This window comes from Asterias rubens, chromosome 18, assembly GCF_902459465.1.
Source record: "Asterias rubens chromosome 18, eAstRub1.3, whole genome shotgun sequence".
Taxonomy (NCBI): Eukaryota; Metazoa; Echinodermata; class Asteroidea; order Forcipulatida; family Asteriidae; genus Asterias; species Asterias rubens.
Window position 1 is genome coordinate 4,869,897 of NC_047079.1, and position 27,738 is coordinate 4,897,634.

The 27,738-nt window shown below is 39.6% G+C and overlaps 1 protein-coding gene across 4 annotated transcripts; it reads left to right on the forward strand.

The window, feature by feature from the left end:
* Positions 1 to 361: 361 nt before the first annotated feature.
* On the forward strand, positions 362 to 27,505 carry LOC117302114 (2'-5'-oligoadenylate synthase 3-like). Of its 4 annotated transcripts, none has more exons than XM_033785911.1 (17): positions 362 to 492; positions 2,137 to 2,319; positions 4,489 to 4,839; positions 14,858 to 15,126; positions 15,261 to 15,546; positions 16,758 to 17,136; positions 18,285 to 18,375; positions 18,944 to 19,016; positions 20,378 to 20,652; positions 20,768 to 21,053; positions 21,874 to 22,255; positions 23,177 to 23,325; positions 24,329 to 24,567; positions 24,906 to 25,191; positions 25,406 to 25,781; positions 26,160 to 26,253; positions 27,279 to 27,505. In XM_033785911.1, the coding sequence occupies exons 3-17, from the start codon at positions 4,518 to 4,520 to the stop codon at positions 27,357 to 27,359; spliced, it is 3,588 nt and encodes a 1,195-aa protein (XP_033641802.1). In that variant the 5' UTR covers positions 362 to 492; positions 2,137 to 2,319; positions 4,489 to 4,517; the 3' UTR covers positions 27,360 to 27,505. The 4 variants fall into 4 exon arrangements, with proteins under 4 accessions (XP_033641802.1, XP_033641804.1, XP_033641801.1 ...); XM_033785913.1 differs by lacking the exon at positions 2,137 to 2,319 and having other exon boundaries at positions 20,378 to 20,394; positions 20,464 to 20,652; XM_033785910.1 differs by lacking the exon at positions 2,137 to 2,319.
* The last annotated feature ends 233 nt before the right edge of the window (positions 27,506 to 27,738 follow it).

The following is a 27,738-nucleotide window of genomic DNA, read 5'->3' on the forward strand; positions in this document are numbered from 1 at the left end:
CAGTCGGCAATTGGAACCAACATTGATGAAAGGGGCAGGGGGGCAACGAGATATGGCCGAGATTGTAGGTAGCAAAGAAAAAACGTCAATGACGTATTGCTAGTCCCAAGCTTATCGGCTGCCTTGTACTGATAGTCGTTGATAGAAAAGGTCAAAGGGCGGTACGATCTATTTCTCATCTGGGAAATTCCCAGAGATCAGTGGAAATTCCCCGTTGCTCATCCGGGCACTTCCGACGACTTTTGCCTGGTACGACGTTTTTATTTAACTTCATGGTGGTGGTGCGGAAACCAGGGAAATGTTCTACGATTCAAGCATGCAACGCAAGAGGGCGTTTATATTTCGTTTTTGACAGTGTGACTATTATTAGTCGACTGCGGCCGGTTTTTACAACTTTACTTTGTCTCTTCGCCATGTTCAACATAATTATGCTGTCGTTATGGTCGTAGGACTTGGAAGAATATGGTTCAACTAGATACCTCTTTGAAGTGTGTAAGTAGAACTATAAGGAGAATAGTTTGGAAATAATAAAATAGTCGTGGACAAGAGAAATCCCTCGGCATTATCGTAGCGTCATACGTTATCGACCCTCATAATGTTTTCGAACCCCAACTTTGATTCCCGTTTTACCGCGAGATTGTGCAAGCTGCACCGGTGACAGAAGCTATGCAGTTTACTCACGGCCTGTATTTTCACCAGGCTTAATCATGCTGAGAATAAAGTTTCCTGTCGTTGGTTATGCTCAAACATTTATAAAATGATTGATTTTTGGTACATTATTATGCCAACATTCAAATGAGTCAAAGAAACATCATCCAACCTCGTAAGTTCAAAACAATTACTGTCTGCTAGATTGAGTTTCATTCTGCGTTAGTCTCTAGATGGATCACGTGAGGTGGTTACTATTTGGGATTCTATGGTGTGCCAATATGGGGAACAAATTCAAATATTTTAAGTGAAAATTACAACAACATTTTTTTGGATTAACTGTATACTGTAATAAATTCCGATAAGCGTAATAAATATTAAGTCTACATTCAAGAGAAAATATCATAGATTGGTTTCTTATCTCCTGAAACCAAACATTACTGGTCTGAAATAGGGGAAAACGGATTGTTATGAAGTGTGTTTGCTTCAAGGGGGATGGGGTGTTTTACTTTCATGCCTTATGATATCTCTGGATTCTAATATAGTAGCCATAATGCCTTAGGACAAAAATGTAATTACATTTTGTTAAGTAGTAATTGAATAATATTTTTGATTTATTTTGCACGCCATACTAGCTTCTGAATATTCAATAAAATACCAACCAATGAAAGGTGTGAAAACATATGACGTTGCTCCAATGTCGTGCATGCATAAGCACTGTTAATGTCGGACTGTCTCTCGCAACGAAAACCAAAACTTTAAAAATTTCAACACACCATGAAGTGCACGTTATTGTTAAAAAATTTGATAGATGATTTGAAAAAAAAAAAACATTCAGTTTTTGATTGTGAACAATTTTCCTGTTATCCTACTGAAAACACATGACACCAGGATAGTCATGGATAAGAAGTCCCTGGGTATAATACATACAGACTCAATATCCTATCGTCTAGGAAAGAACAAAAGCATGTCACTTTAAACCCTTTACAGTTATACCTAAATGATGTCTTTAATTTGCTGCCTCTTATTGAACCATTGTTTATATCATACCTCATACTATTATTTTTTTTATTTTTATTGCTTTTGTAAACATGCATTATTGTACGACAGCATTGAAGTACTGAATTGAATTGCCTCCACCGAGTACCGAAGTAGATAGAAGTATAGACTAGAAGTAACCACTGTGACATCTGGCACTATTGTTGATGCTCTTAGACTGCATAACATTGATCAATGACTCAATAATCTGAAATTGGTGTTTCTTTGCTCCATTCATCCTGTATCTAAACTCGTTCAACTGTAACATTCTTCTCGTATCATTCATTGTTACTGTAAAGCCACGCACTCTTACTCAAAAAAGCAAATTTTTAGGCCTTCCCCTGGTATGTGAGGTAGCCAAGTACAAAGGAATGAACTTTTAGTTTTAGTTGTGGAAGGAAAACTTGCACCAGATAATATTATTGTTCCATGAAAAACCCACACAATCAGGTAAAGGAACTGAACTGAAAGCCCAATCCACGTGTAGTGCCCCCGTCGTGATTCGAACCGGGGTCCTAGAGTAGAGGTGGAAGGCGAGGAAAGATAGGCCTACGTACTACGCCAACCCGGCCACCCAACCACCTAGACTTGATTCAAGTCTTGTTCTCGTGCGAGAGGTCAATGCAGTTCAAGGTGAGAGTTTTCTGATGTTAGGCAATGGGACTGACCTTATAAAATTACTCGCACGAGATGGGGACTTGAGTCAAGTCTACCAACCACCCGAGCACTCCGCCTTGTCTTACACAAAACATAGATAGATTGTCTCTTTGGTTTTGACTGTTTGATTGCATCTTATATGGCATACTAGCCCTTCGTTGCAACCATCTTTAATTTCGCCCATTGATATCAATGTATGTTACCAAACCGAGGCTGGAAGAACAAAATAGTCTGGTTCCTTTTTGCAAAATGATTATTATTATCATTATTATCATTCATTTTGGTTATTCGATACGATGACCAAGTCGGGCGGGGACGATATGGGTGTTTTAGTATACATGTAATACGAATATTAGTGTAAGGCCGCCAGGAGAGCTATTGCCTTACCATACACAAGGTCTACACTTTTTATTTACGTGTTTATCATTTTTTTTATCTACCACCAGACGGTTGATTCCATTTGTCGATGAGATTGTAATTGATTTTGACACTGTTTTAAGTAAAACGGACTTCGGTCGGTCAATAAACAAGCCACGGCTGTACCTACCACTATTGTCACCAGCCGGCTTTAATATTCCTAGACTTGATTCAAGTCCCTTTATGGTGCGGGAGGTCCCTGAGCATATCCGCCGCCGTCAAATGTAGCTATTGTGTGGTCCCGGCGTGCGGAACGGGTTAGGGAATGCAGAGCATCACAAAACAATAGTTTTCTGAGATTGGAACGGGATTGGGACTTGAGTCAAGTCTATGCTATACTACGGGGGCAGACCCGTAACGCATAACTAGGCCGAGTAAAAAAAAAAAAAAATTAGCGTCCGGGTTTCTTATAACAAAGGGAAGGAGGAGGGGGCTTTATATTTTATATTTTCAAGAGGGCCGTTAATACAGACATTCTTTTAAAGGCAGTGGACACTATTGGTAATTACTCAAAATAATTATTAGCATAAAACTTTTCTTGGTGACGAGTAATGGGGAGAGGTTGATGGTATAAATCATTGTAAGAAACGGCTCCCTCTGAAGTGCCATAGTTTTCGAGAAAGAAGTAATTTTCCATGAATTTGATTTCGAGACCTCAGATTTAGAACTTGAGGTCTCGAAATCAACCATCTATAAATCAAACGCACACAACTTCGTGTTACAAGGGTGTTTTTTCTTGCATTATTATCTCGCAAGTTCGATGACCGATTGAGCTCAAATGTTCACAGGTTTGTTATTTTATGCATATGTTGAGATACACCAACTGTGAAGGCTATAGTCTTTGACAATTACCAATAGTGTCCACTGCAGGCCTTTAAAAAATTCAAGTATATATACATTGTTATTTCGCAAAAAAAAGGTGGACAAGACATTAAACAAAAAGTGACTGCCCGACGCAACACTTTTTAAAGCCCAAAGACCAGTCTTCTCACTTAATGTTTCTCAACATAATTATATGCATAAAATGACAAACCTGTAAAAATTTGAGCTCAATTGGTCGTCGAAGTTGCGAGATAATAATGAAAGAAAAAACACCCTTGTCACACGAAGTTGTGTGCTTTCAGATGCTTGATTTCGAGAACCCAAAATCTAATTCTGAGGTCCCTAAATAAAATTCGTGAAAAATAACTTCTTTTTTGAAAACTACGTCACTTCAGAGAGAGCCGTTTCTCACAATGTTACTATCAACCTCTCCCCATTACTCGTTACAAAGTAAGGTTTTATGCTAATAATTGTTTCGAGTAATTATCAATAGTGTCCAATGCCTTTTAGACAATGAGCCGGGCTATTTTTACAAAACTTAGTTTCTTTTGCTGAAATCGTTAAAATATATCCCTATTTTCCGTAAAAAAGAAAAACAAAGAAAAAACGAGGCGGTCTCTAACAACGAAGCGACCGGGGACGCTGAGCATGTTTCTTTTTTTAACCTGGCCTTATGTGGAGGGGCGAATATGAAATAAAAAGTTCAGTGGCGCGCAGCAGCGACACGGGGGGGGGGGGGGCGTTCAGCCTGTTGGGAAAGTTGGAGAAAATAAAATTCAATCCATTTTGGAGCAACATTTTCGCACTATGACATTGGTTATAATCGTTATCGTTTTTCGTCATAGCTGCAGTAGTGTGACTGGCCCTTTAAAGCGCAACTTCCACAACATTCTCTTGTTTTTGCAGAATTGACCGTGCAAGTGACTTGAGTTAAAATGGCGTCGGGGGGCAAAAAGAAGAATGAAGACGAAGGATCAGCAGGCTCGTGGTTTACGTTTGGTGCAGCACTTGCTGCAGCTGCCGTAGGCACCTATGCTGCTGTCAAGTTAGTGCAGCATGTAACAAAGGAGGCCGAGCCGGAGGACGAGCCTCCAGTGACAAGAGGATACAGTAGTGGTTCTGGTGGAGGATACAGAGGTGGACAAGATTACCAATCTTCATCTTCGAGTGATTGGTTTCCGAGTCAAGATTCGTATAACCCCCGTAGAGGATCCCAGGAACCTAAGAGGGTCCCTAAGCCGTTTGGATCAATTCCAGGTTAGAGTGAGTTCGGGAAACGCAAGGGCACTTTAGTGTATCCAAACATGCATGAAATAACACTTGTAAAAAATGTTGACTCATCACAGTTGCACAAAAATAATGAAAGAACTAGACATTAAGTGTTTGTGAACAAACACGAAGCTGTTCCTTGTTGTTTTGCTTGGATTATGTGCTTCATTGCCCAAGGAATATATAACTGAAAAACAGGTTTCAAAAAAGTTGTGTAGCTCTTGGTATTAGGTCACACTTCCCGGTTGACCCGCAAGTAAAGGTGAAAATGGGCCCACAGCTACCAAAGACTAATCTGCAATGCCAAGGAGTCTATAACTGAAAAAGTTAAAGCAATCGGTTGTGAAGATCTTGATATATAGTCCCACTTCCGGTTGACCCAGAAGTAGAGGTCAACATAGGGTCACAGTTTTCCAAAGTTAATATTTATTGCCTTAGAGTCTATAACCGAAGTTTCAACATTGGTTTTGTACTTCTTGAGATATGGGCCCACTTCCGGTCGACCCGGAAGTAAAGGTCAACATGGGGTCAAATGTGTTTCAAACTAATCTTGAATGTCCAAGGAGTCTATAACTGAAAAAAGTTTGAAAATCGGTTGTATATTTCTTGAGATATGGTCCCACTTCCAGTTGACCCGGAAGTAGAGGTCAACTTGAGGTCACGGTTTGTCAAAAGTTATATTTTATGCCTAAGGAGTTTATAACTGAAAAAAGTTTTATAATCTGTTGTACAGTTCTTGAGATATGGTCCCACTTCCGGTCGACCCGGAAGTAGGGGTCAACTTGAGGTCACGATTTTTCCAAAATTAATTTCCAATCCCCAAAGAGGCTTTAGCAACAAACAGTCTTAAAATCGGCTGTATACTTCTTGAGATATGGTGCAGCAAAGATTTTCTAATTTAATATGCAAATGAGGGTCATGTGGTTAATTAGTTACTAGTTGCCATTTTTCAAAAACAAATTAAAGATGCAAACATCACGACATCGTCTTCTCAGACTCTCCCCGAGAGTCCTCAACCCATACAGGTCCGCAGTGTGTTGCAAGAGCCATAGAGATGTTTAAACATTGCAATGAAAGTGACTGCACCCAATATATGAAGTACTACGTTGTACACATGATGCCAAGATTCTAATTGATTAATTAATTAATAGACGAACATTGATTGCTTTTATGGACTGAAACAAATCTTATTAGAATCAGTGTATTTTTCTACACATAATATGATATTTAGGAAACTAACAGATACATTATTTCGAAGTTATTGTGTTTTTGACCAGTTTAAAGTATAGATTTGAAGAGCCATTGTGTTTGTGCACAGACACAAAACGTGCATTAAATGACGTCATGGTGACGTCGTCCGAAATTTTATGTCAGAAATCACCTTAACAGGACCTGACTAGTGTATAGCTGAGAAAAGTTTCAGGATCGGCGGTCTACTTTTTGAGATATGGTGTTAACTAGGTTTGCTAATTAGATATTCATAAGCTTAATTAAGGCTTATTAATTAACAATTTTAATTTTTTTTTACGATAAGAATTAAGCTTATGTTCTAAGCTTCAATTTGGTATAATAAACTTACTCTTTCGTATTATGGTTTAGGAGATTAGGCTGCCACAAAAACGTGTACAAACACTATGGGATTTAGGGAGAAACAAAGAATAATAATAATAACTAGACATTAAGTGTTTGTGAACAAACACGAAGCTGTTCCGTGATGTTTTGCTTGGATTATGTGCTTCATTGCCCAAGGAATATATAACTGGAAAAAAAAGTTTCAAAAAAGTTGTGTAGCTCTTGGTATTAGGTCACACTTCCCGGTTGACCCACAAGTAAAGGTCAAAATGGGCCCACAGCTACCAAAGACTAATCTGCAATGCCAAGGAGTCTATAACTGAAAAAGTTTAAGCAATCGGTTGTGAAGATCTTGATATATAGTCCCACTTCCGGTTGCCCAGAAGTAGAGGTCAACATAGGGTCACAGTTTTTCAAAGTTAATATTTATTGCCTTAGAGTCTATAACTGAAGTTTGAACACTGGCTTTGTACTTCTTGAGATATTGGCCCACTTCCGGTCGACCCGGAAGTAAAGGTCAACATGGGGTCAAATGTGTTTCAAACTAATCTTGAATGTCCAAGGAGTCTATAACTGAAAAAAGTTTGAAAATTGGTTGTATATTTCTTGAGATATGGTCCCACTTCCGGTTGACCCGGAAGTAGAGGTCAACTTGAGGTCACGGTTTGTCAAAAGTTATATTTTTATGCCTAAGGAGTTTATAACTGAAAAAAGTTTTATAATCTGTTGTATAGTTCTTGAGATATGGTCCCACTTCCGGCCGACCCGGAAGTAGGGGTCAACTTGAGGTCACGATTTTTCAAAATTAATCTCCAATCCCCAAAGAGTCTTTAGCAACAAACAGTCTTAAAATCGGCTGTATACTTCTTGAGATATGGTGCTGCAAAGATTTTCTGATTGAATATGCAAATGAGGGTCATGTGGTTAATTAGTTACTAGTTGCCATTTTTCAAAAACAAATTAAAGATGCAAACATCACGACATCGTCTTCTCAGACTCTCCCCAAGAGTCCTCAACCCATACAGGTCCGCAGTGTGTTGTAAGAGCCATAGAGATGTTTAAACATTGCAATGAAAGTGACTGCACCCAATTTATGAAGTACTACGTTGTACCCATGATGCCAATATTCTAATTGATTAATTAATTAATAGACGAACATTGATTGCTTTTATGGACTGAAACAAATCTTATTAGAATCAGTGTATTTTTCTACACATAATATGATATTTAGGAAACTAACAAATAAATTATTTAGAAGTTATTGTGTTTTTGACCAGTTTAAAGTATAGATTTGAAGAGCCATTGTGTTTGTGCACAGACACAAAACGTGCATTACATGACGTCATGGTGACGTCGTCCAGAATTTTATGTCGGAAATCACATTAACAGGACCTGACTAGTGTATAGCTGAAAAAAGTTTCAGGATCGGCGGTCTAATTTTTGAGATATGGTGTTAACTAGGTTTGCTAATTAAATATTCACAAGCTTAATTAAGGCTTATTAATTAATTTTGTTTACATTTTTTACGATAAGAATTAAGCTTATGTTCTAAGCTTCAGTTTGGTATAATAAACTCACTCTTTCGTATTATGGTTTAGGAGATTAGGCTGCCGCAAAAACGTGTACAAACACTATGGGATTTAGGGAGAAACAAAGAATAATAATAACTAGAAATTAAGTGTTTGTGAACAAACACGAAGCTGTTCCGTGATGTTTTGCTTGGATTATGTGCTTCATTGCCCAAGGAATATATAACTGGAAAAAAAAGTTTCAAAAAAGTTGTGTAGCTCTTGGTATTAGGTCACACTTCCCGGTTGACCCACAAGTAAAGGTCAAAATGGGCCCACAGCTACCAAAGACTAATCTGCAATGCCAAGGAGTCTATAACTGAAAAAGTTTAAGCAATCGGTTGTGAAGATCTTGATATATAGTCCCACTTCCGGTTGCCCAGAAGTAGAGGTCAACATAGGGTCACAGTTTTTCAAAGTTAATATTTATTGCCTTAGAGTCTATAACTGAAGTTTGAACATTGGCTTTGTACTTCTTGAGATATTGGCCCACTTCCGGTCGACCCGGAAGTAAAGGTCAACATGGGGTCAAATGTGTTTCAAACTAATCTTGAATGTCCAAGGAGTCTATAACTGAAAAAAGTTTGAAAATTGGTTGTATATTTCTTGAGATATGGTCCCACTTCCGGTTGACCCGGAAGTAGAGGTCAACTTGAGGTCACGGTTTGTCAAAAGTTATATTTTTATGCCTAAGGAGTTTATAACTGAAAAAAGTTTTATAATCTGTTGTATAGTTCTTGAGATATGGTCCCACTTCCGGCCGACCCGGAAGTAGGGGTCAACTTGAGGTCACGATTTTTCAAAATTAATCTCCAATCCCCAAAGAGTCTTTAGCAACAAACAGTCTTAAAATCGGCTGTATACTTCTTGAGATATGGTGCTGCAAAGATTTTCTGATTGAATATGCAAATGAGGGTCATGTGGTTAATTAGTTACTAGTTGCCATTTTTCAAAAACAAATTAAAGATGCAAACATCACGACATCGTCTTCTCAGACTCTCCCCGAGAGTCCTCAACCCATACAGGTCCGCAGTGTGTTGTAAGAGCCATAGAGATGTTTAAACATTGCAATGAAAGTGACTGCACCCAATTTATGAAGTACTACGTTGTACCCATGATGCCAATATTCTAATTGATTAATTAATTAATAGACGAACATTGATTGCTTTTATGGACTGAAACAAATCTTATTAGAATCAGTGTATTTTTCTACACATAATATGATATTTAGGAAACTAACAAATAAATTATTTAGAAGTTATTGTGTTTTTGACCAGTTTAAAGTATAGATTTAAAGAGCCATTGTGTTTGTGCACAGACACAAAACGTGCATTACATGACGTCATGGTGACGTCGTCCAGAATTTTATGTCGGAAATCACATTAACAGGACCTGACTAGTGTATAGCTGAAAAAAGTTTCAGGATCGGCGGTCTAATTTTTGAGATATGGTGTTAACTAGGTTTGCTAATTAAATATTCACAAGCTTAATTAAGGCTTATTAATTAATTTTTTTACATTTTTTACGATAAGAATTAAGCTTATGTTCTAAGCTTCAGTTTGGTATAATAAACTCACTCTTTCGTATTATGGTTTAGGAGATTAGGCTGCCGCAAAAACGTGTACAAACACTATGGGATTTAGGGAGAAACAAAGAATAATAATAATAACTAGACATTAAGTGTTTGTGAACAAACACGAAGCTGTTCCTTGTTGTTTTGCTTGGATTATGTGCTTCATTGCCCAAGGAATATATAACTGAAAAAAAGGTTTCAAAAAAGTTGTGTAGCTCTTGGTATTAGGTCACACTTCCCGGTTGACCCGCAAGTAAAGGTCAAAATGGGCCCACAGCTACCAAAGACTAATCTGCAATGCCAAGGAGTCTATAACTGAAAAAGTTAAAGCAATCGGTTGTGAAGATCTTGATATATAGTCCCACTTCCGGTTGACCCAGAAATAGAGGTCAACATAGGGTCACAGTTTTCCAAAGTTAATATTTATTGCCTTAGAGTCTATAACTGAAGTTTCAACATTGGTTTTGTACTTCTTGAGATATGGGCCCACTTCCGGTCGACCCGGAAGTAAAGGTCAACATGGGGTCAAATGTGTTTCAAACTAATCTTGAATGTCCAAGGAGTCTATAACTGAAAAAAGTTTGAAAATCGGTTGTATATTTCTTGAGATATGGTCCCACTTCCGGTTGACCCGGAAGTAGAGGTCAACTTGAGGTCACGGTTTGTCAAAAGTTATATTTTATGCCTAAGGAGTTTATAACTGAAAAAAGTTTTATAATCTGTTGTATAGTTCTTGAGATATGGTCCCACTTCCGGTCGACCCGGAAGTAGGGGTCAACTTGAGGTCACGATTTTTCAAAATTAATTTCCAATCCCCAAAGAGTCTTTAGCAACAAACAGTCTTAAAATCGGCTGTATACTTCTTGAGATATGGTGCTGCAAAGATTTTCTAATTTAATATGCAAATGAGGGTCATGTGGTTATTTAGTTACTAGTTGCCATTTTTCAAAAACAAATTAAAGATGCAAACATCACGACATCGTCTTCTCAGACTCTCCCCGAGAGTCCTCAACCTATACAGGTCCGCAGTGTGTTGCAAGAGCCATAGAGATGTTTAAACATTGCAATGAAAGTGACTGCACCCAATTTATGAAGTACTACGTTGTACCCATGATGCCAAGATTCTAATTGATTAATTAATTAATAGACGAACATTGATTGCTTTTATGGACTGAAACAAATCTTATTAGAATCAGTGTATTTTTCTACACATAATATGATATTTAGGAAACATACAGATAAATTATTTCGAAGTTATTGTGTTTTTGACCAGTTTAAAGTATAGATTTGAAGAGCCATTGTGTTTGTGCACAGACAAAAAACGTGCATTAAATTACGTCATGGTGACGTCGTCCGAAATTTTATGTCAGAAATCACCTTAACAGGACCTGACTAGTGTATAGCTGAAAAAAGTTTCAGGATCGGCGGTCTACTTTTTGAGATATGGTGTTAACTAGGTTTGCTAATTAGATATTCATAAGCTTAATTAAGGCTTATTAATTAACAATTTTAATTTTTTTTTACGATAAGAATTAAGCTTATGTTCTAAGCTTCAATTTGGTATAATAAACTCACTCTTTCGTATTATGGTTTAGGAGATTAGGCTGCCACAAAAACGTGTACAAACACTATGGGATTTAGGGAGAAACAAAGAATAATAATAAAAACAATAAAAATCTAGACGAAAACAATACCTGTTCCGACGGACGGTCGGAACAGCTAATAATAAAAATAATAAAAATCTCGACGAAAACAATAGCTGTTCCGACTGGATCGGAACAGCTAATAATAATAAAAATAACTAGACATTAAGTGTTTGTGAACAAACACGAAGCTGTTCCGTGATGTTTTGCTTGGATTATGTGCTTCATTGCCCAAGGAATATATAACTAGAAAAAAAAGTTTCATAAAAGTTGTGTAGCTCTTGGTATTAGGTCACACTTCCCGGTTGACCCACAAGTAAAGGTCAAAATGGGCCCACAGCTACCAAAGACTAATCTGCAATGCCAAGGAGTCTATAACTGAAAAAGTTTAAGCAATCGGTTGTGAAGATCTTGTATATAGTCCCACTTCCGGTTGCCCAGAAGTAGAGGTCAACATAGGGTCACAGTTTTTCAAAGTTAATATTTATTGCCTTAGAGTCTATAACTGAAGTTTGAACATTGGCTTTGTACTTCTTGAGATATTGGCCCACTTCCGGTCGACCCGGAAGTAAAGGTCAACGTGGGGTCAAATGTGTTTCAAACTAATCTTGAATGTCCAAGGAGTCTATAACTGAAAAAAGTTTGAAAATCGGTTGTATATTTCTTGAGATATGGTCCCACTTCCGGTTGACCCGGAAGTAGAGGTCAACTTGAGGTCACGGTTTGTCAAAAGTTATATTTTTATGCCTAAGGAGTTTATAACTGAAAAAGGTTTTATAATCTGTTGTATAGTTCTTGAGATATGGTCCCACATCCGGCCGACCCGGAAGTAGGGGTCAACTTGAGGTCACGATTTTTCAAAATTAATCTGCAATCCCCAAAGAGTCTTTAGCAACAAACAGTCTTAAAATCGGCTGTATACTTCTTGAGATATGGTGCTGCAAAGATTTTCTGATTGAATATGCAAATGAGGGTCATGTGGTTAATTAGTTACTAGTTGCCATTTTTCAAAAACAAATTAAAGATGCAAACATCACGACATCGTCTTCTCAGACTCTCCCCGAGAGTCCTCAACCCATACAGGTCCGCAGTGTGTTGCAAGAGCCATAGAGATGTCTAAATACTGAAATGAAAGTGACTGCCCCAATTTATGAAGTACTACGTTGTACCCATGATGCCAAGATTCTAATTGATTAATTAATTAATAGACAAACATTGATTGCTTTTATGGACTGAAACAAATCTTATTAGAATCAGTGTATTTTTCTACACATAATATGATATTTAGGAAACTAACAAATACATTATTTAGAAGTTATTGTGTTTTTGACCAGTTTAAAGTATAGATTTGAAGAGCCATTGTGTTTGTGCACAGACACAAAACGTGCATTACATGACGTCATGGTGACGTCGTCCAGAATTTTATGTCGGAAATCACATTAACAGGACCTGACTAGTGTATAGCTGAAAAAAGTTTCAGGATCGGCGGTCTAATTTTTGAGATATGGTGTTAACTAGGTTTGCTAATTAAATATTCACAAGCTTAATTCAGGCTTATTAATTAAAATTTTTTACATTTTTTACGATAAGAATTAAGCTTATGTTCTAAGCTTCAATTTGGTATAAAAAACTCACTCTTTCGTATTATGGTTTAGGAGATTAGGCTGCCGCAAAAACGTGTACAAACACTATGGGATTTAGGGAGAAACAAAGAATAATAATAATAAAAACAATAAAAATCTAGACGAAAACAATACCTGTTCCGACGGACGGTCGGAACAGCTAATAAAAATCTCGACGAAAACAATAGCTGTTCCGACTGGATCGGAACAGCTAATAATAAAAATAATAAAAATCTCGACGAAAACAATAGCTGTTCCGACTGGATCGGAACAGCTAAAAAAACACCCCGTTGCACAAAGTGTGTGCTTTCTTTGCCTATACGCCTCTCTTAATAGTTCTGAACAATTCTAACCCAAAACGAAGCCATATAAGAAATATGAAGTCATGCATGAATTTTAAGAGAGGCGTTTATGAAAGCCTTCAAGCCTGAAGTTTTTGAATAATTACTTGAGTGAGAAATTACTTCTTTCTCAAAAGATTATTTACTTCAGAGGGAGCTGTTTCTCACAATGTTTTACTGTCGACTACTCTCCTTTGCTCGTTATCATGTATACACTTTGTTATGCTTTAAACATTTATCTCGAGTAGTTGCCAGTAGAGTCCAGTGCCTTTATAACATGCATTGTCAATATTTGTTTGCTGTATGTTATTTCTGACAATGACAGCAATGAACAAGATCAAAATGAGTGTGTCACTTACTGGCGACAGTGGAGACTTATATACCGTTTTCAAAGGGTGCGTTGGATTAGCTTCCCAGGGTCGACCCCGCGGTGCTCACTCGGGTGAGCCCCTGACAAGAGCTAGTCGAATGATCACACTCGGCCTCTCGTGGTAACGGCGTGCAGCTCAGGTCACCCACAACTGACCCACTGCACAAGCAGGCCACTGGGGGCCGACCCGGGTGAGCCCCTGGAATGACGTCAAAGCTATTCGAACGCACCGCGGGCAGACCGGGGTCGACCCAGGGAAGCTAAACGAACGCACCCAATGATTCTTGTACATCATTTGTGTAGGCCTATATGTAACAAGCTCTTGCGTGGCTATCTGGGCCCAATTTCATAGAGCTGCTAAGCACAAAAAATTGCTTAGCATGAAATTACCTCTTTGATAATAACAAGCTTACCAACCACATTTCCATTTGTTGCATGTTGCTTGTTACTGGTATTCAGCTGTTGTTTGCTTGTCCTGAAAATCACGTGGAAATTTGGTTGGTAATCCTGTTTTCATCAAGAAATTTCTTGCTAATTAAATTTTCGTGCTTATCAGCGCTATGAAATTGGGCCCAGTTTACTCACCTAGAGTGCGTTTTGGCGACCCCAAACCAAAGCCCAAACTGACTCAACAAGTCGGTTAGCGGCATAGAGCTATATATATTGACTAGAGCGCTAACTTGCTCTGCGTTTTGAAGCCACCCTGGGCGCAGACATGTTTGATGTGTTGCGTGAATTTGGAATTTTAAGAGAACACACATTGCCGCAATTTTTTACATTCTGCGTGTGCGCATCTAATCCTACCTCCATGGTATACGTACGCAACTGTCCACTTGCGTACGTCCGCGCTACGAAAACCGTAACTTCGACTTGATTGCCGTACTAAAAAAAAAGTAAACGCGCCTTTTAACCATGACGCACATGACGCTCGCAGTTTGTGCGCTGATCAGCAGATTGTGCGTTCACATTTACTGCATTTTTTGCTTCGGTGGCACATAAAAAAGAACAAGCGCACTATCATGCAAATAGCCGTACAAAATTTCAAGCTTTTTTATTTGTTTGTACATAAACATGGATGCGCCCACACGGCTTCAAAACCTTAGTGCGTGTATCACTGGGTGTTAGCGCTCTAGTCAATATATAAAGCTCTATGGTTAGCGGTTGGTCTGAACAGCATCGTCACCGCGCCTCAACCGAACACGCAAAAACGCTGACCAATGTTCTGGTTGGGGTCGCCAAAACTCACTCCCATGTGTTCCTCTATGAGGTTTCAATGCTGGCTGATATATTTAGTTTATTGTTCAACTTCTACCACAGTGGGTAGAAACAACATGGGCTCGCCAATGATAGATTACGGGCCGGCAGAGAGAAACCCGTCTACCCGTGGAGATGGATTAGTCTTGGAGGAGGAAAAACCCTGGTGTTTAACCCAGGGTGAACTAGAGACTTGGTACAAAGATAACATACAACTTGGGACGAAAGAATTTAAATCTGCTTGCTCATCAGCAATCGACAATGTGGTCAGACACATTCACAGGAAGTGCTCCTCTAATATTCTCAACTTCGATGTTGATAAAGTCGTTAAGGTAAGTACATTTATGATTGAATTTTTTGTAGACAACTAGTATAGTATGTCGGTATGTGTCTTATTTAGCTATCGCCAGAGTTTGTTGTTAGGGTATCGAGTTCCTGGTGATCAGATGTTTTGTTTCATTCGCAGGGTGGATCACTCGGAAAGGGCACTATGGTAAAAGGTCTATCGGACGTGGATCTGGTTGCGTTTGTCAACAAACCATACCTTAAACCCATTGCGGAGATTGGAAAAGAAGAGTATACGAGAACCCTGTCAAGAATCATTTCTGACATAAAGTCAACTTTGGAAGGTGTCCCGGACGTCCAAATCGTACGATCCGATCGATACTTGGTGAATTTCAAGATGCAGGTCGATAGTCGATGGATTGACGTCGATCTCCTTCCTACAACGGACAATGCTAAATGTTATATCTGTAAGTACTAATTTATTTTAATTTTTTATTTATTTATTTCTTCTTTACCCTGGGGAAACCTCTCAGTGGAACACTGTTTTTCAGAGGTGCCCAGCAACTACAATCACATTAAAATTTTTAAACTATTAATATAAAAATACATTTATAATAATATATTGATTAAAGGCAGTGGACACTATTGGTAATTATCAAAGACTAGCCTTCACAGTTGGTGTGTCTCATCATATTCATAAAATAACAAACCTGTGAAAATTTTAGCTCAATCGGTCATCAAAGTTGCGAGATAATAATGAAAGAAAAAAACACCCTTATCATACGAAGGTGTGCGTTTAGATCGTTGATTTCGAGACCTCAAGTTCTAAATCTGAGGACTCGAAATCAAATTCGTGGAAAATTACTTGTTTCTGACAATGTTTTATACAATCAACCTCTCCCCATTACTCGTCACCAAGAAAGGTTTCGTGCTAATAATTATTTTGAGTAATAACCAATAGTGTCCACTGCCTTTAAGAGCAATATTAAAAATGGAAAACAGATTACGGATATACGACAACAACACAAATTCTTTACAACAAGCAAAATATACAACAGAGACAAAGGTTAAAAACCTGGTCCAGCCAGGAAAACACCACATGACCCATCTATTAAAAATTGTTGTATTGTACTTTCAAACCTATAGTGCATGGCAAGGGATTTTTAAGTGTAAGGGGGAGTTGGTTAAATGAGTTGTCCCCACGAGCAGCAATATACTTTTCAAGATCACCAAAGCACACAAGTTAAATCTCTGCACCCTAATATTATTATATCACGTTCAAGTTAAATCCACGAACCAAGTGTTTAAACTAGAAACTCCAAGTTCGGATTCATTTTACCAAACCATTATAAGAGGAACTGTTGATTCATTCCTGACGTTTTCCGAATTTGAATTTGCATTATGGCATCATTGGTTTCCGAAAACTATCGGTTTTTTTAGTTAAGGGAAGACATTTTCATCACAAGTCAAAAGGGCAAATAAATAACTTTGCACTGAAAGCGTTTGCCATTTTACACCATAATTAACTTACAGTACAACACAACACATTAACTTGAACATGAAGGTCCACTTATAATAATATAATTTAGTCCGCTTATTGTCTGCAGTTTGAGCAAATTCATGCTCTCATCTTCAATTAAACCGGACGTCGTAATAAAAACGTGTTTTTCTCTTTCAGCTGATGACGACATGTTCCGGTCTATGCTAGAAGTCGGGAATGGAACAAGACAGCTTTATTCTGCATCATTCGTTCAAGACCAAGTGCAGTTTGTAAAGGACCAACCTGGCTACGTGAAGGAGTTAATACGCCTGGTGAAATATTGGGCGTCGAGATTCCTCCCTAAGTATCTCCAGAAGTCATACCCTCTGGAGTTGATCACCATCTACCTATGGGAGAAGGCAGGGGAGCCCGGACGCCGGCTGAGCAAAGCTCGGGGTTTGAGGAGCGTCTTGGAGGTTCTGACCAATCTGGACGAGCTGTGTACCTCTTGGCAGGACAAGCACATCGATGAGGATCTCTCTGAAGATAATATCATCAAGAAAGACAAAATGAAAAGGTGAACTAATGAGTTGTGCGTAACATGAAGGACAAACTTTACCAAATAATGGCCTTAGGCATCGTTTACATGCAACCGGGATCTACCAACTTCACTGTGTGAGCAAAATGAACACTAATTATTAAGCAGGACTTTTCTTTGTTTTAAAGCCACCGGACACCTTTGGTAGTTGCCAAAAACAGTAACTCACTTGGTGTGTCCCAACACATGCTTAAAACAACAAATCTCTGTGAAAATTAATGTTTTCATCGAAGTTCCAATAGAGCAACGAAAGAAAAAACACCATTGGTTGCACAAAATGTTTGTTCTTTTTAGATGCCTAATAAAAGGCTGTAGGCCTGAAGTCTTTTACATTTTGAGTGAGAATTGCCCCTTTCTTTTAAGAAAGGGAGCCATTTCCCACAATGTTTTATATAGGTTTTCTCGGTCAATTTCGGCAAATGAGCAGCCAATTTAACCACCAAGCTATTATATTTTGCGCGAAATCGAATACTACTGAATAGGGTCATTCAATTTCGTTTTATGAATAGTCAAATGTAATGTTGCGTCATTCGATTTAACAAAATATTCATTCAATTTAACAATTCATCAAAGCATCATTCAAATTCGCAGACGCTTCTTGAGGCGTGTGTGTCACGAAAAAGAATGGTGATACGCTAAATTGAACAAAGTGCTTAAGGAATTTGATTTGACTCAAAACGAAATTGAGTGACCGAATTCTGAATTTGAAACGCAGTAACAACTGAAGAGGCAAAACAGCTTTAATTCGAACGCACGAAAATGAAATTGACTGCTCATTTGCCGAATTTGACAGAGAAAACCTATACTATCAGCAGATCTCCATTGTTCGTACCCGAAGAAACAATCACTGATGAACCTACGACCTCCGTTTTACCGTGCAGGCGCTCTACCAACTGAGCTATCTTTATATATAGCTCAGTTGGTAAAAAAACTCGGTTGAAAGAGCGCATGCTAGCCCTATGTTGGTGGCCTTCCTATTAGTCAATCTTGGTTTGGATTGCTAGTCAGAAGAAACAAAGTCGCGCACTTCAATCTCAAAGTACATGCGAGACTCGCTATTGTTCAAAATAGTTGATACACCCATAATTTTATGTTGCTTTGCACTTCTATTCCTGCTTCTTCACCAGACCAATCGTTTTGGACCCGGCCAACCCCACGAACAACGTTTGCTACATGTACCAAGGGAAGGATAAGATAACTGGGGATCCTTTTATGAAGGTAAGCAAATAAGGGTGTATACAGTACTGCACCTATATGAGGTGTTATAGTAAGCAGTCACACCTTTAAAACTTCCGAGGTCTGAACTGACCCAAATTCCGGATCCACGAAGGCCTGGCCCATTTCTGGGTTAAAGAAGAAGAAAAAAAAAGATTTTAACTCAAATTCTGCGTGAGGTTAAAACATCTGTTTAAACAGATTCCGGGTCATCTGCCCCAGACGGGTCAGGTCCCACGACACCCACCTGATCCCGATGGCATCCCGAAGTCCCAGAGAATTATGTTACCCGGAGATTTTGTCCCCCATGGGAAATCAATAATTATGGGCTGGAGTAGGATGATTCAAAAGAGGGCGCTATCATAAGGATTTTGTACACAGGTGGGGCGGGGGCGGGGGCACAGAATCTCCGAGAACAGAATCTCCTGCCACACCGGAACTTTTTAGAGTTTAAATTTTTCAAAGAGACAGTGGTTTCCCAAATTAATGCAGGCTTATGAGAGCGTCATCAGAGCTCACCCGCGGATTCTGCATTGAACTCATGCAGTGTTTTCAATTCTAACTCCTGCAGGTGATAAAGGCAGCAGCCGAAAGGACCCTCCGGACCGACCTCCTCAGAAACGTCACTGCATGGCCAAACTTGAGTGAGTAGGGCGCCCTCAACCGAAGCAAAGAGCGGTATTTTACAGTAACACCTTACTCGCAAAGTAAATAAATAGCTTGCGAATTCCTGCATATATTCAGGTCAGACAATCATGCGTCAGGCCTCATGATTGATTGTGTAACCCCACAATTATTTCTGTTTCCACATTAGAGGTCGTTGCTTTTGGATTTTATTAATTATAAATAACACTAGAAACGAGAAAGAAGAGGACAAATTAAAGTACTCTAAAGTAGCGTAGTTTTTGAGAAAGGGGGAAATTCTCACCTAAAATGATTTCAGGACAAAAGCTTTTTTACGCATCCAAAAGCACACAAATATTTTGTTCAAGAAGGGTGTTTTTTTTTTTATTCTCTGGCAAATTCGATGCCCAATTGAGTCTAATGTTTACAAATTTGTTTTATTTTTTGCGTGTTGGGATACACCAAGAATTTGACAGTTACCGAAGGTGTCCAGTGCCTTTAACAAAACTCACATTACAATCAATACTACTTAAAAGTAGAATACAATGATCCATGTGACATTTTGAGCGGAGTAGAATACTTGTTTACTTTTCAAATTGATTGTGCGAAGTTATTAAAATTTTAAACATCGGCATCAGGTTATAATAAGAGAATTTTAAGAGAACACACATTGCCGCGATTATTTTACATTCTGCGTGTGCGCATCTAATCCTACCTCCATGGTATACGTACGCAACTGTCCACTTGCGTACGTCCGCGCTACGAAAACCGTAACTTCGCCTTGATTGCCGTACTAAAAAAAAGTAAACGCGCCTTTTAACCATGACGCACATGACGCTCGCAGTTTGTGCGCTGATCAGCAGATTGTGCGTTCACATTTACTGCATTTTTTGCTTCGGTGGCACATAAAAAAGAACAAGCGCACTGTCATGCAAATAGCTGTACAATGGGAGACTTTCTGGGACGATAGAGGGCAGCAGACTTACCGGGTAAATCCATTGTTCTCAGAATTATGCGCATGTTCAGAACTACGTAAACAATGGAAATTTACCCGGTATGTCTACTGCCACCTAGCGTTGGAAAGTCTCCTATTGCCGTACAAATTTCAAGCTTTTGTATTTGTTTGTACATAAACATGGATGCACCCACACGGCTTCAAAACCTTAGTGCGTGTATAACTGAGTGTTAGCGCTCTAGTCAATATATAAAGCTCTATGGTTAGCGGTTGGTCTGAACAGCAACGTCACCGCGCCTCAACCGAACACGCGAAAACGCTGACCAATGTTCTGGTTGGGGTCGCCAAAACTCACTCCTATGTGTTCCTCTATGAGGTTTCAATGTTGGCTGATATATTTAGTTTATTGTTCAACTTCTACCACAGAGGGCGGAAACAACATGGACTCGCAAATGATACATCATTATCACGGGCCAGCAGAGAGAAACCCGTCTACCCGTGGAGATGGATTAGTCTTGGAGAAGGAAGAACCCTGGTGTTTATCTCCGGGTAATCTGGAGACTTGGTACAATGGCAACATACAACGTGGAACGGATGACTTCAGAACCGACTGTCAGTCAGCAATCGACAGTGTGGTCAGACACATTCACAAGAATTGCTCCTCTGATATTCTTGACTTCGATGTTGATAAAGTTGTCAAGGTAAGTACATTTAAAATTGAATTCTTGTAGACAACTAGTATGTTTCTTGTAAGCTATACCCACCTGAGGTTGTAGTTTGGGTATCCTAGTTCCAGATGTTTTATTTCATTCGCAGGGTGGATCGCTCGGAAAAGGCACTATGGTAAAAGATCTATCGGACGTGGATCTGGTTGCGTTTGTTAACAGACCATACCTAAAACCCATTGCGAAGATTGGAAAAGAAGAGTATACGAGAACCCTGTCAAGAATCATTTCTGACATAAAGTCAACTTTGAAAGGTGTCCCGGGCGTCCAAATCGTACGATCCGATCAATACTTGGTGAATTTCAAGATGCAAGTCGATAGTCGATGGATTGACGTCGATCTCCTTCCTACAACGGACAATGCTAAATGTTATATCTGTAAGTACTAATTTATTTTAATTTTTTATTTATTTATTTCTTCTTTACCCTGGGGAAACCTCTCAGTGGAACACTGTTTTTCAGAGGTGCCCAGCAACTACAATCACATTAAAATTTTGAAACTATTAATATAAAAATACATTTATAATAATATATTGATTAAGGCAGTGGACACTATTGGTAATTGTCAAAGACTAGCCTTCACAGTTGGTGTGTCTCATCATATTCATAAAATAACAAACCTGTGAAAATTTTAGCTCAATCGGTCATCGAAGTTGCGAGATAATAATGAAAGAAAAAAACACCCTTATCATACGAAGGTGTGCGTTTAGATCGTTGATTTCGAGACCTCAAGTTCTAAATCTGAGGACTCGAAATCAAATTCGTGGAAAATTACTTGTTTCTGACAATGTTTTATACAATCAACCTCTCCCCATTACTCGTCACCAAGAAAGGTTTCGTGCTAATAATTATTTTGAGTAATAACCAATAGTGTCCACTGCCTTTAAGAGCAATATTAAAAATGGAAAACAGATTACGGATATACGACAACAGCACAAATTCTTTACAACAAGCAAAATATACAACAGAGACAAAGGTTAAAAACCTGGTCCAGCCAGGAAAACACCACATGACCCATCTATTAAAAATTGTTGTATTGTACTTTCAAACCTATAGTGCATGGCAAGGGATTTTTAAGTGTAAGGGGGAGTTGGTTAAATGAGTTGTCCCCACGAGCAGCTTATGAAGGGGTTGCACCAATGTTAATCAAAATTTTATAAGTAAATCAATGTTTCCTTGTTTTCTTTTACACCGCCAGCTCACTCAGATATGTTCCGTGCCATGCTGCAGCTTCACGACAACCATGACAGGGAGTTCTACTCCGCTTCCCTTGCCGAACATCAGCTCAGCTTCGTCGGTAACCAGCCCCGGTACGTGAAGGAGCTAGTCCGTCTCGTGAAGTACTGGGCGAAGGAATACCTCCCTGGGTATCTCCAGAATTCATACGGCCTGGAGCTGATCACCATTCACCTTTGGGAGAAGGCTGGGAAACCCGTTGAATTCAGCAAAGCCCAGGGGTTGAAGAGGGTCCTACGTGCACTGACGCGGTTGACGGCACTGCGTGTCACTAGCTGGTCTAGCTCCCGTCTGTACGACGCTACACTGGCACAAAGCGCAATTACACAGCTTAGAATGATAAAGTAGGTGATACGTTTAATTTCCTTTAAGGTTATTAATTCCCACCATTGTCCTGAGGATCTCACTTGCTGCAAATGGTGGATCATTGGGGATCCCATGGAGGATCATCGGGGATCCCATGGAGGATCATTGGGGATCCCATGAGGATCATTGGGGATCCCATGAGGATCATTGGGGATCCCATGGAGGATCATTGGGGATCCGATGGAGGATCATCGGGGATTCCATGGAGGATCATTGGGGATCCCATGGAGGATCATTGGGGATCCAATGAGGATCATTGGGGATCCAATGAGGATCATTGGGGATCCCATGGAGGATCATCGGGAATCCCATGGAGGATCCCATGAGGATCATTGGGGATCCCATGGATGATCATTGGGGATCCCATGAGGATCATTGGGGATCCCATGGATGATCATTAGGGATCCAATGAGGATCATTGGGGATCCCATGGAGAATCATTGTGGATCCAATGGAGGATCATTGGGATCCCATGCTGGGGATCCCATGGAGGATCATTGGAGTCCCATGGAGGATCAATGGAGGTTGATCCAAGATGGAGTAGGTTCAATACACAAGTCTATCATGCAATGGTTAAGCCGTGTCCGCATCAGGCGGCTTTGGTTACGGCTGTGGCCGGTCATAGCCACATCCTGACCAGTATTTCGTACATCACCTCAGTGACAGAAACATTGTTTTTTTTTGTCGTCAGTTTATGTCTTCCTATGGGGGACTTTTGAGACGCTTGGTGGCAGCAGACCTACCAGGTAAATTTTATTGCTCTCGGTAATGTGCGCATGCTTAGAACTACGTAAACAATGGAAACTTACCTGGTAAGTCTGCTGCCACCTAGCATCCCAAAGTCTCACAATTCATCCTTCAGTTCAAGTATGCTATCGTTGTTTCTGTGTTATTTTCAGTCCGATTGTGTTGGACCCAGCCAATCCGACAAACAATGTCTGTCAGCTCTACCAGCAAGGGACCAACGGGAGAGAAATCGCCTCAGCCGCCGGGCAGACCCTCCAGACTCAACTCCTGATGAAGGTCAAAGTCCGTCAAGGGTGGAAAGGTGAGGGCAACCTCATCATCAAGAGGCGATACTTTTGCATTATATTAATCTTTGAAACTAAACTATTTCATTATCAAATAATAATATTTGCCGGTTATTAAAAATACAGGTGTACCTCCAGTTCTGCTAAAAGATATACATTCACTTAAAACATGGATTAAGGTTAGCATCCATTGCATTGTACCTCATGTAAACCTTCAAACAATTCATTTGCTGTTACAAAAATCGATTCTTGCTCAAGTCGGTATCCATAGCAGCCAGAGAGTTCTTCTCTGGAAACCTGACAAAATGTTGTCAACATAAGGCCGAGTAAAAAAAAGAAACATGTTTAGTGTCCGGGTTTCTCAAAACGAGGAAGGAGGAGGGGCTTTTTATTTTGTATTTGTAATTTCAAGATGGCCGCCATTCTTTGTTAAAATGTCAATTATCCATTGTTTTTTGTACTACTGAAATACACCAAACATTAATGAAACAGTTTGGTCGAGGCATTCAGACAAGACATTCAGATTGTTTTTGCTGAGATGATTTAAAAGAAGCGGGCGGGACGCTAAACATGTTTCTTTTTTTACTTGGCCTAAATGATTATGAACGACATTTTAATACCCACAGATCTATAAAAACATCGTTATGCAATTTGTTGCAATTTCTGTATCCTACAAAAGTACCCAGGCCCGTAGAATTTATAAATATAATCACTTTGACTAAAAGTACAGTATAACGTTTCTTGCCTATCATTTTATACGGCACCGCGATAAAGGCCATGTGAACATGTTGCCGATGTGGCAAGAAATTCCATGCCCCCCTTTCCCGGAAATTTGCCCCCTTCCGAACTGGGTACAAACTTCCTTTGATTGTGCCCTCCCTTTATTTGAATCATCCACGTCCAGTCCATGTTAATTTCCCATGGGGGACATAATCTCTGGGGGACACGAATCCCACATGACCCCGGCCGGTCTTTATTGTTTACGGATCAGTGTAAAAACTTCCCTTTCTAAATCTTCAGCAGAGGGCGCCGGGAGCAACTTCATGGCCGCGCAGGGAGGAGCACGGTCCGTCTTGGAGAATGAAGAACCCTGGTGTTTGTCTGAGGGTGATCTAGAGACTTGGTACAACGAGAACATACAACTTGGAACGAATGAATTCGCAAGGAAGTGTCAGTCAGCAATCAGCCGCGTGGTCAGATTTGTCCACAGCAATTGCTCTCTGGATATTCTGGAGTTTGATGTTGACAAAGTCGTAAAGGTTAGTCACAAAAAAAATCCACTGTTCTCTGTGTAACTGCCGCATGTTCAGAACTGCGTAAAATATTAAGGAAATGTAAAGTCTGCTGACACCTAGTGTTCCAAAGTCTTCCAATATCAAAGTGTTTTCACTCGTGGGCTGGATTTCACAAAGAGTTAATACTAGTCTTATTTCGAGTAAGGATGAATACTCGTCCTAACTTTATAGGACTGTAGTCTCCTGTGACTAGTCCTAAGTTAGGACTAGTCCTAACTCTTTGTGTAATCGACTGCTGAATCTTTTACAAAGTTTGTACATGTACATTCAACCATTCTTGTGATCTGTTCCGCCATTCGCAGGGCGGATCGCTCGGAAAAGGCACTATGGTGAAAGACCTCTCTGACGTGGACCTGGTTGCGTTCGTCAACAAACCCTATGTGCAACCCATAGCAGAAATTGGGAAAGATGCGTATAAGGAAACTATTACAGGAATAAACTTCAACATAGCGTCCACTTTGGAGCTTAACCCAGACGTGAAAGACATAAAACACGATGAGTACGTAGTGAAGTTTGAGATCGATGTCGGCAGTCGATGGATTGAAGTCGATCTTCTTCCCACAACTGACAATATTAAATCTCATTCTTGTAAGTAAAATGAAAACACATGTAAAAGTTTAAGTTAATCTATCATCTAACATCTATAACAGTATTGAAATCAATTTAAAACTATTGTGTCAATTTTCTTGTGGGACTCTCCCGTTTAAATTAACCTTCATGAATCAGCCTTCCATAAAATTAGCAGTGGTTAGTTCTTTGTTTACGCTGTGTTCATTTGTTTTCTTTAACTTTTGCTGCTTAGCTTATGAAGAAATGTTCCGGTATATGCTAAGCAAAGGGCACAGGACGAGGCAGTACTGTTCGCCTTCATTAGTTCATCGTCAGGTGCAGTTTGTTAAGGAACAACCTGGCAACGTGAAGGAGTTGATACGTCTGGTGAAGTATTGGGCGTCTAGATTCCTCCCTAAGTATCTCCAGAAGTCATACCCTCTGGAGTTGATCACCATCTACCTTTGGGAGAAGGCAGGTAGGCCCGAACGACGACTGAACAAAGCTCAGGGTTTGAGGAGCGTCTTGGAGGTTCTGACCAATCTGGAGGAGCTGTGCGCTTCTTGGCAGTACAAGCACAATGATGAGCACATCACACAAGACATTATCAAGAAAGACAACATGAAAAGGTGAACTGACTCATTCTGTTTGACCGAGAGTAAGATTCAATGTTTGTGAGGCAAAACTTTTAACTTGCCACCACAAACATCGAACGGGGAACTTGGCACAGGCATCTGCAACTGCCGCAAAAGGAAACCACTTATTGTACCACAGTATTGTTTTTGGATAACAGTAAACATACAGACCTCGAATACATACAATTAAAAACTTAAGAACTCTTAAACATCTTAGATATTGTATGAAACTGATTCACGCTTTAACTCTCTGACGTCTGAAAGAATGCAACAGAAACACATGAGACTAATGGCTTAAGTCAGCTATTAACATTCTATATGCCATAATTATTGTGATCTGTACAAAAAGATACCCTTTTTTCCTTCCGCTAGACCAATCGTTTTGGACCCGGCCAACCCCACGTTCAACGTTTGCTACATGTACCAGCAGTGGAAGGATAAGATAACTGGGGATCCTTTTATGAAGGTAAGCAAACAGGGGTGTATACAGTACTGCACCTAATATATGAGGTGTTATAGTAAGCAGTCACACCTTTAAAACTTCCGAGGTCTGAACTGACCCAAATTCCGGATCCACGGAGGCTTGGCCCATTTCTGGTTTAAAGAAGAAGAAAAAAAAAGAGATTTTAACTCAAATTCTGCGTGAGGTTAAAACATCTGTTCAAACAGATTCCGGGTCATCTGACCCAGACGGGTCAGGTCCCACGACACCCACCCGATCCCGATGGCATCCCGAAGTCCCAGAGAATTATGTTACCCGGAGATTCTGTCCCCCATGGGAAATCAATAATTATGGGCTGGAGTAGGATGATTCAAAAGAGGGCGCTATCGGAAGATTTTTGTACACAGTTGGGGCGGGGGCGGGGGCACAGAATCTCCGAGAACAGAATCTCCTGCCACACCGGAATTATTTCTGTTTCCACATTAGAGGTTGTTGCTTTTGTATTTTATTAATTATAAATAACACGAGAAACGAGAAAGAAGAGGACAAATTAAAGTACTCTAAAGTAGCGTAGTTTTTGAGAAAGGGGGAAATTCTCACCTAAAATGATTTCAGGACAAAAGCTTGTTTACGCATCCAAAAGCACACAAATATTTTGTTCAAGAAGGGTGTTTTTTTTTTTTTTTTTTTTTTTTTTTTGTTATTCTCTGGCAAATTCGATGCCCAATTGAGTCTAATGTTTACAAATTTGTTTTATTTTTTGCGTGTTGGGATACACCAAGAATTTGACAGTTACCGAAGGTGTCCAGTGCCTTTAACAAAACTCACATTACAATCAATACTACTTAAAAGTAGAATACAATGACCCATGTGACATTTTGAGCAGAGTAGAAAACTTGTTTACTGCCACACCGGAACTTTTTAGAGTTTCAATTTTTCAAAGAGACAGTGGTTTCCCAAATTAATGCAGGCTTATGGGAGCGTCATCAGAGCTCACCCGCGGATTCTGCATTGGACTCATGCAGTGTTTTCAATTCTAACTCCTGCAGGTGATAAAGGCAGCAGCCGAAAGGACCCTCCGGACCACCCTCCTCAGAAACGTCACTGCATGGCCAAACTTGAGTGAGTAGGGCGCCCTCCACCGAAGCAAAGAGCGGTATTTTACAGTAACTCCTGCATGTATTCAGGTCAGACAATCATGCGTCAAAAATTTTACTCCTATATTAATGGCCGACCGCGTTGTCGACGAGGTAAAAGGAAAACCACGCAATTTCGAGTGATACTTGTGTGAATCATTGTATTTTACTTTTAAAAATATCTTTCTAATCATAATGCATGTGATAACAATAGGTTACAAACGCTTTTCAAAGACCAACTCGACCGATCTGAGGCAACGTGTTCCTTTGAACAGCCCTTTATTTCGAAACAGCTGCCTAACTAGAAAAAGAATACCTTTCGAGAAAGGCAAGTTGAGATGAGCTGTTTTTGCCATAAAAATGGGACTAGAGT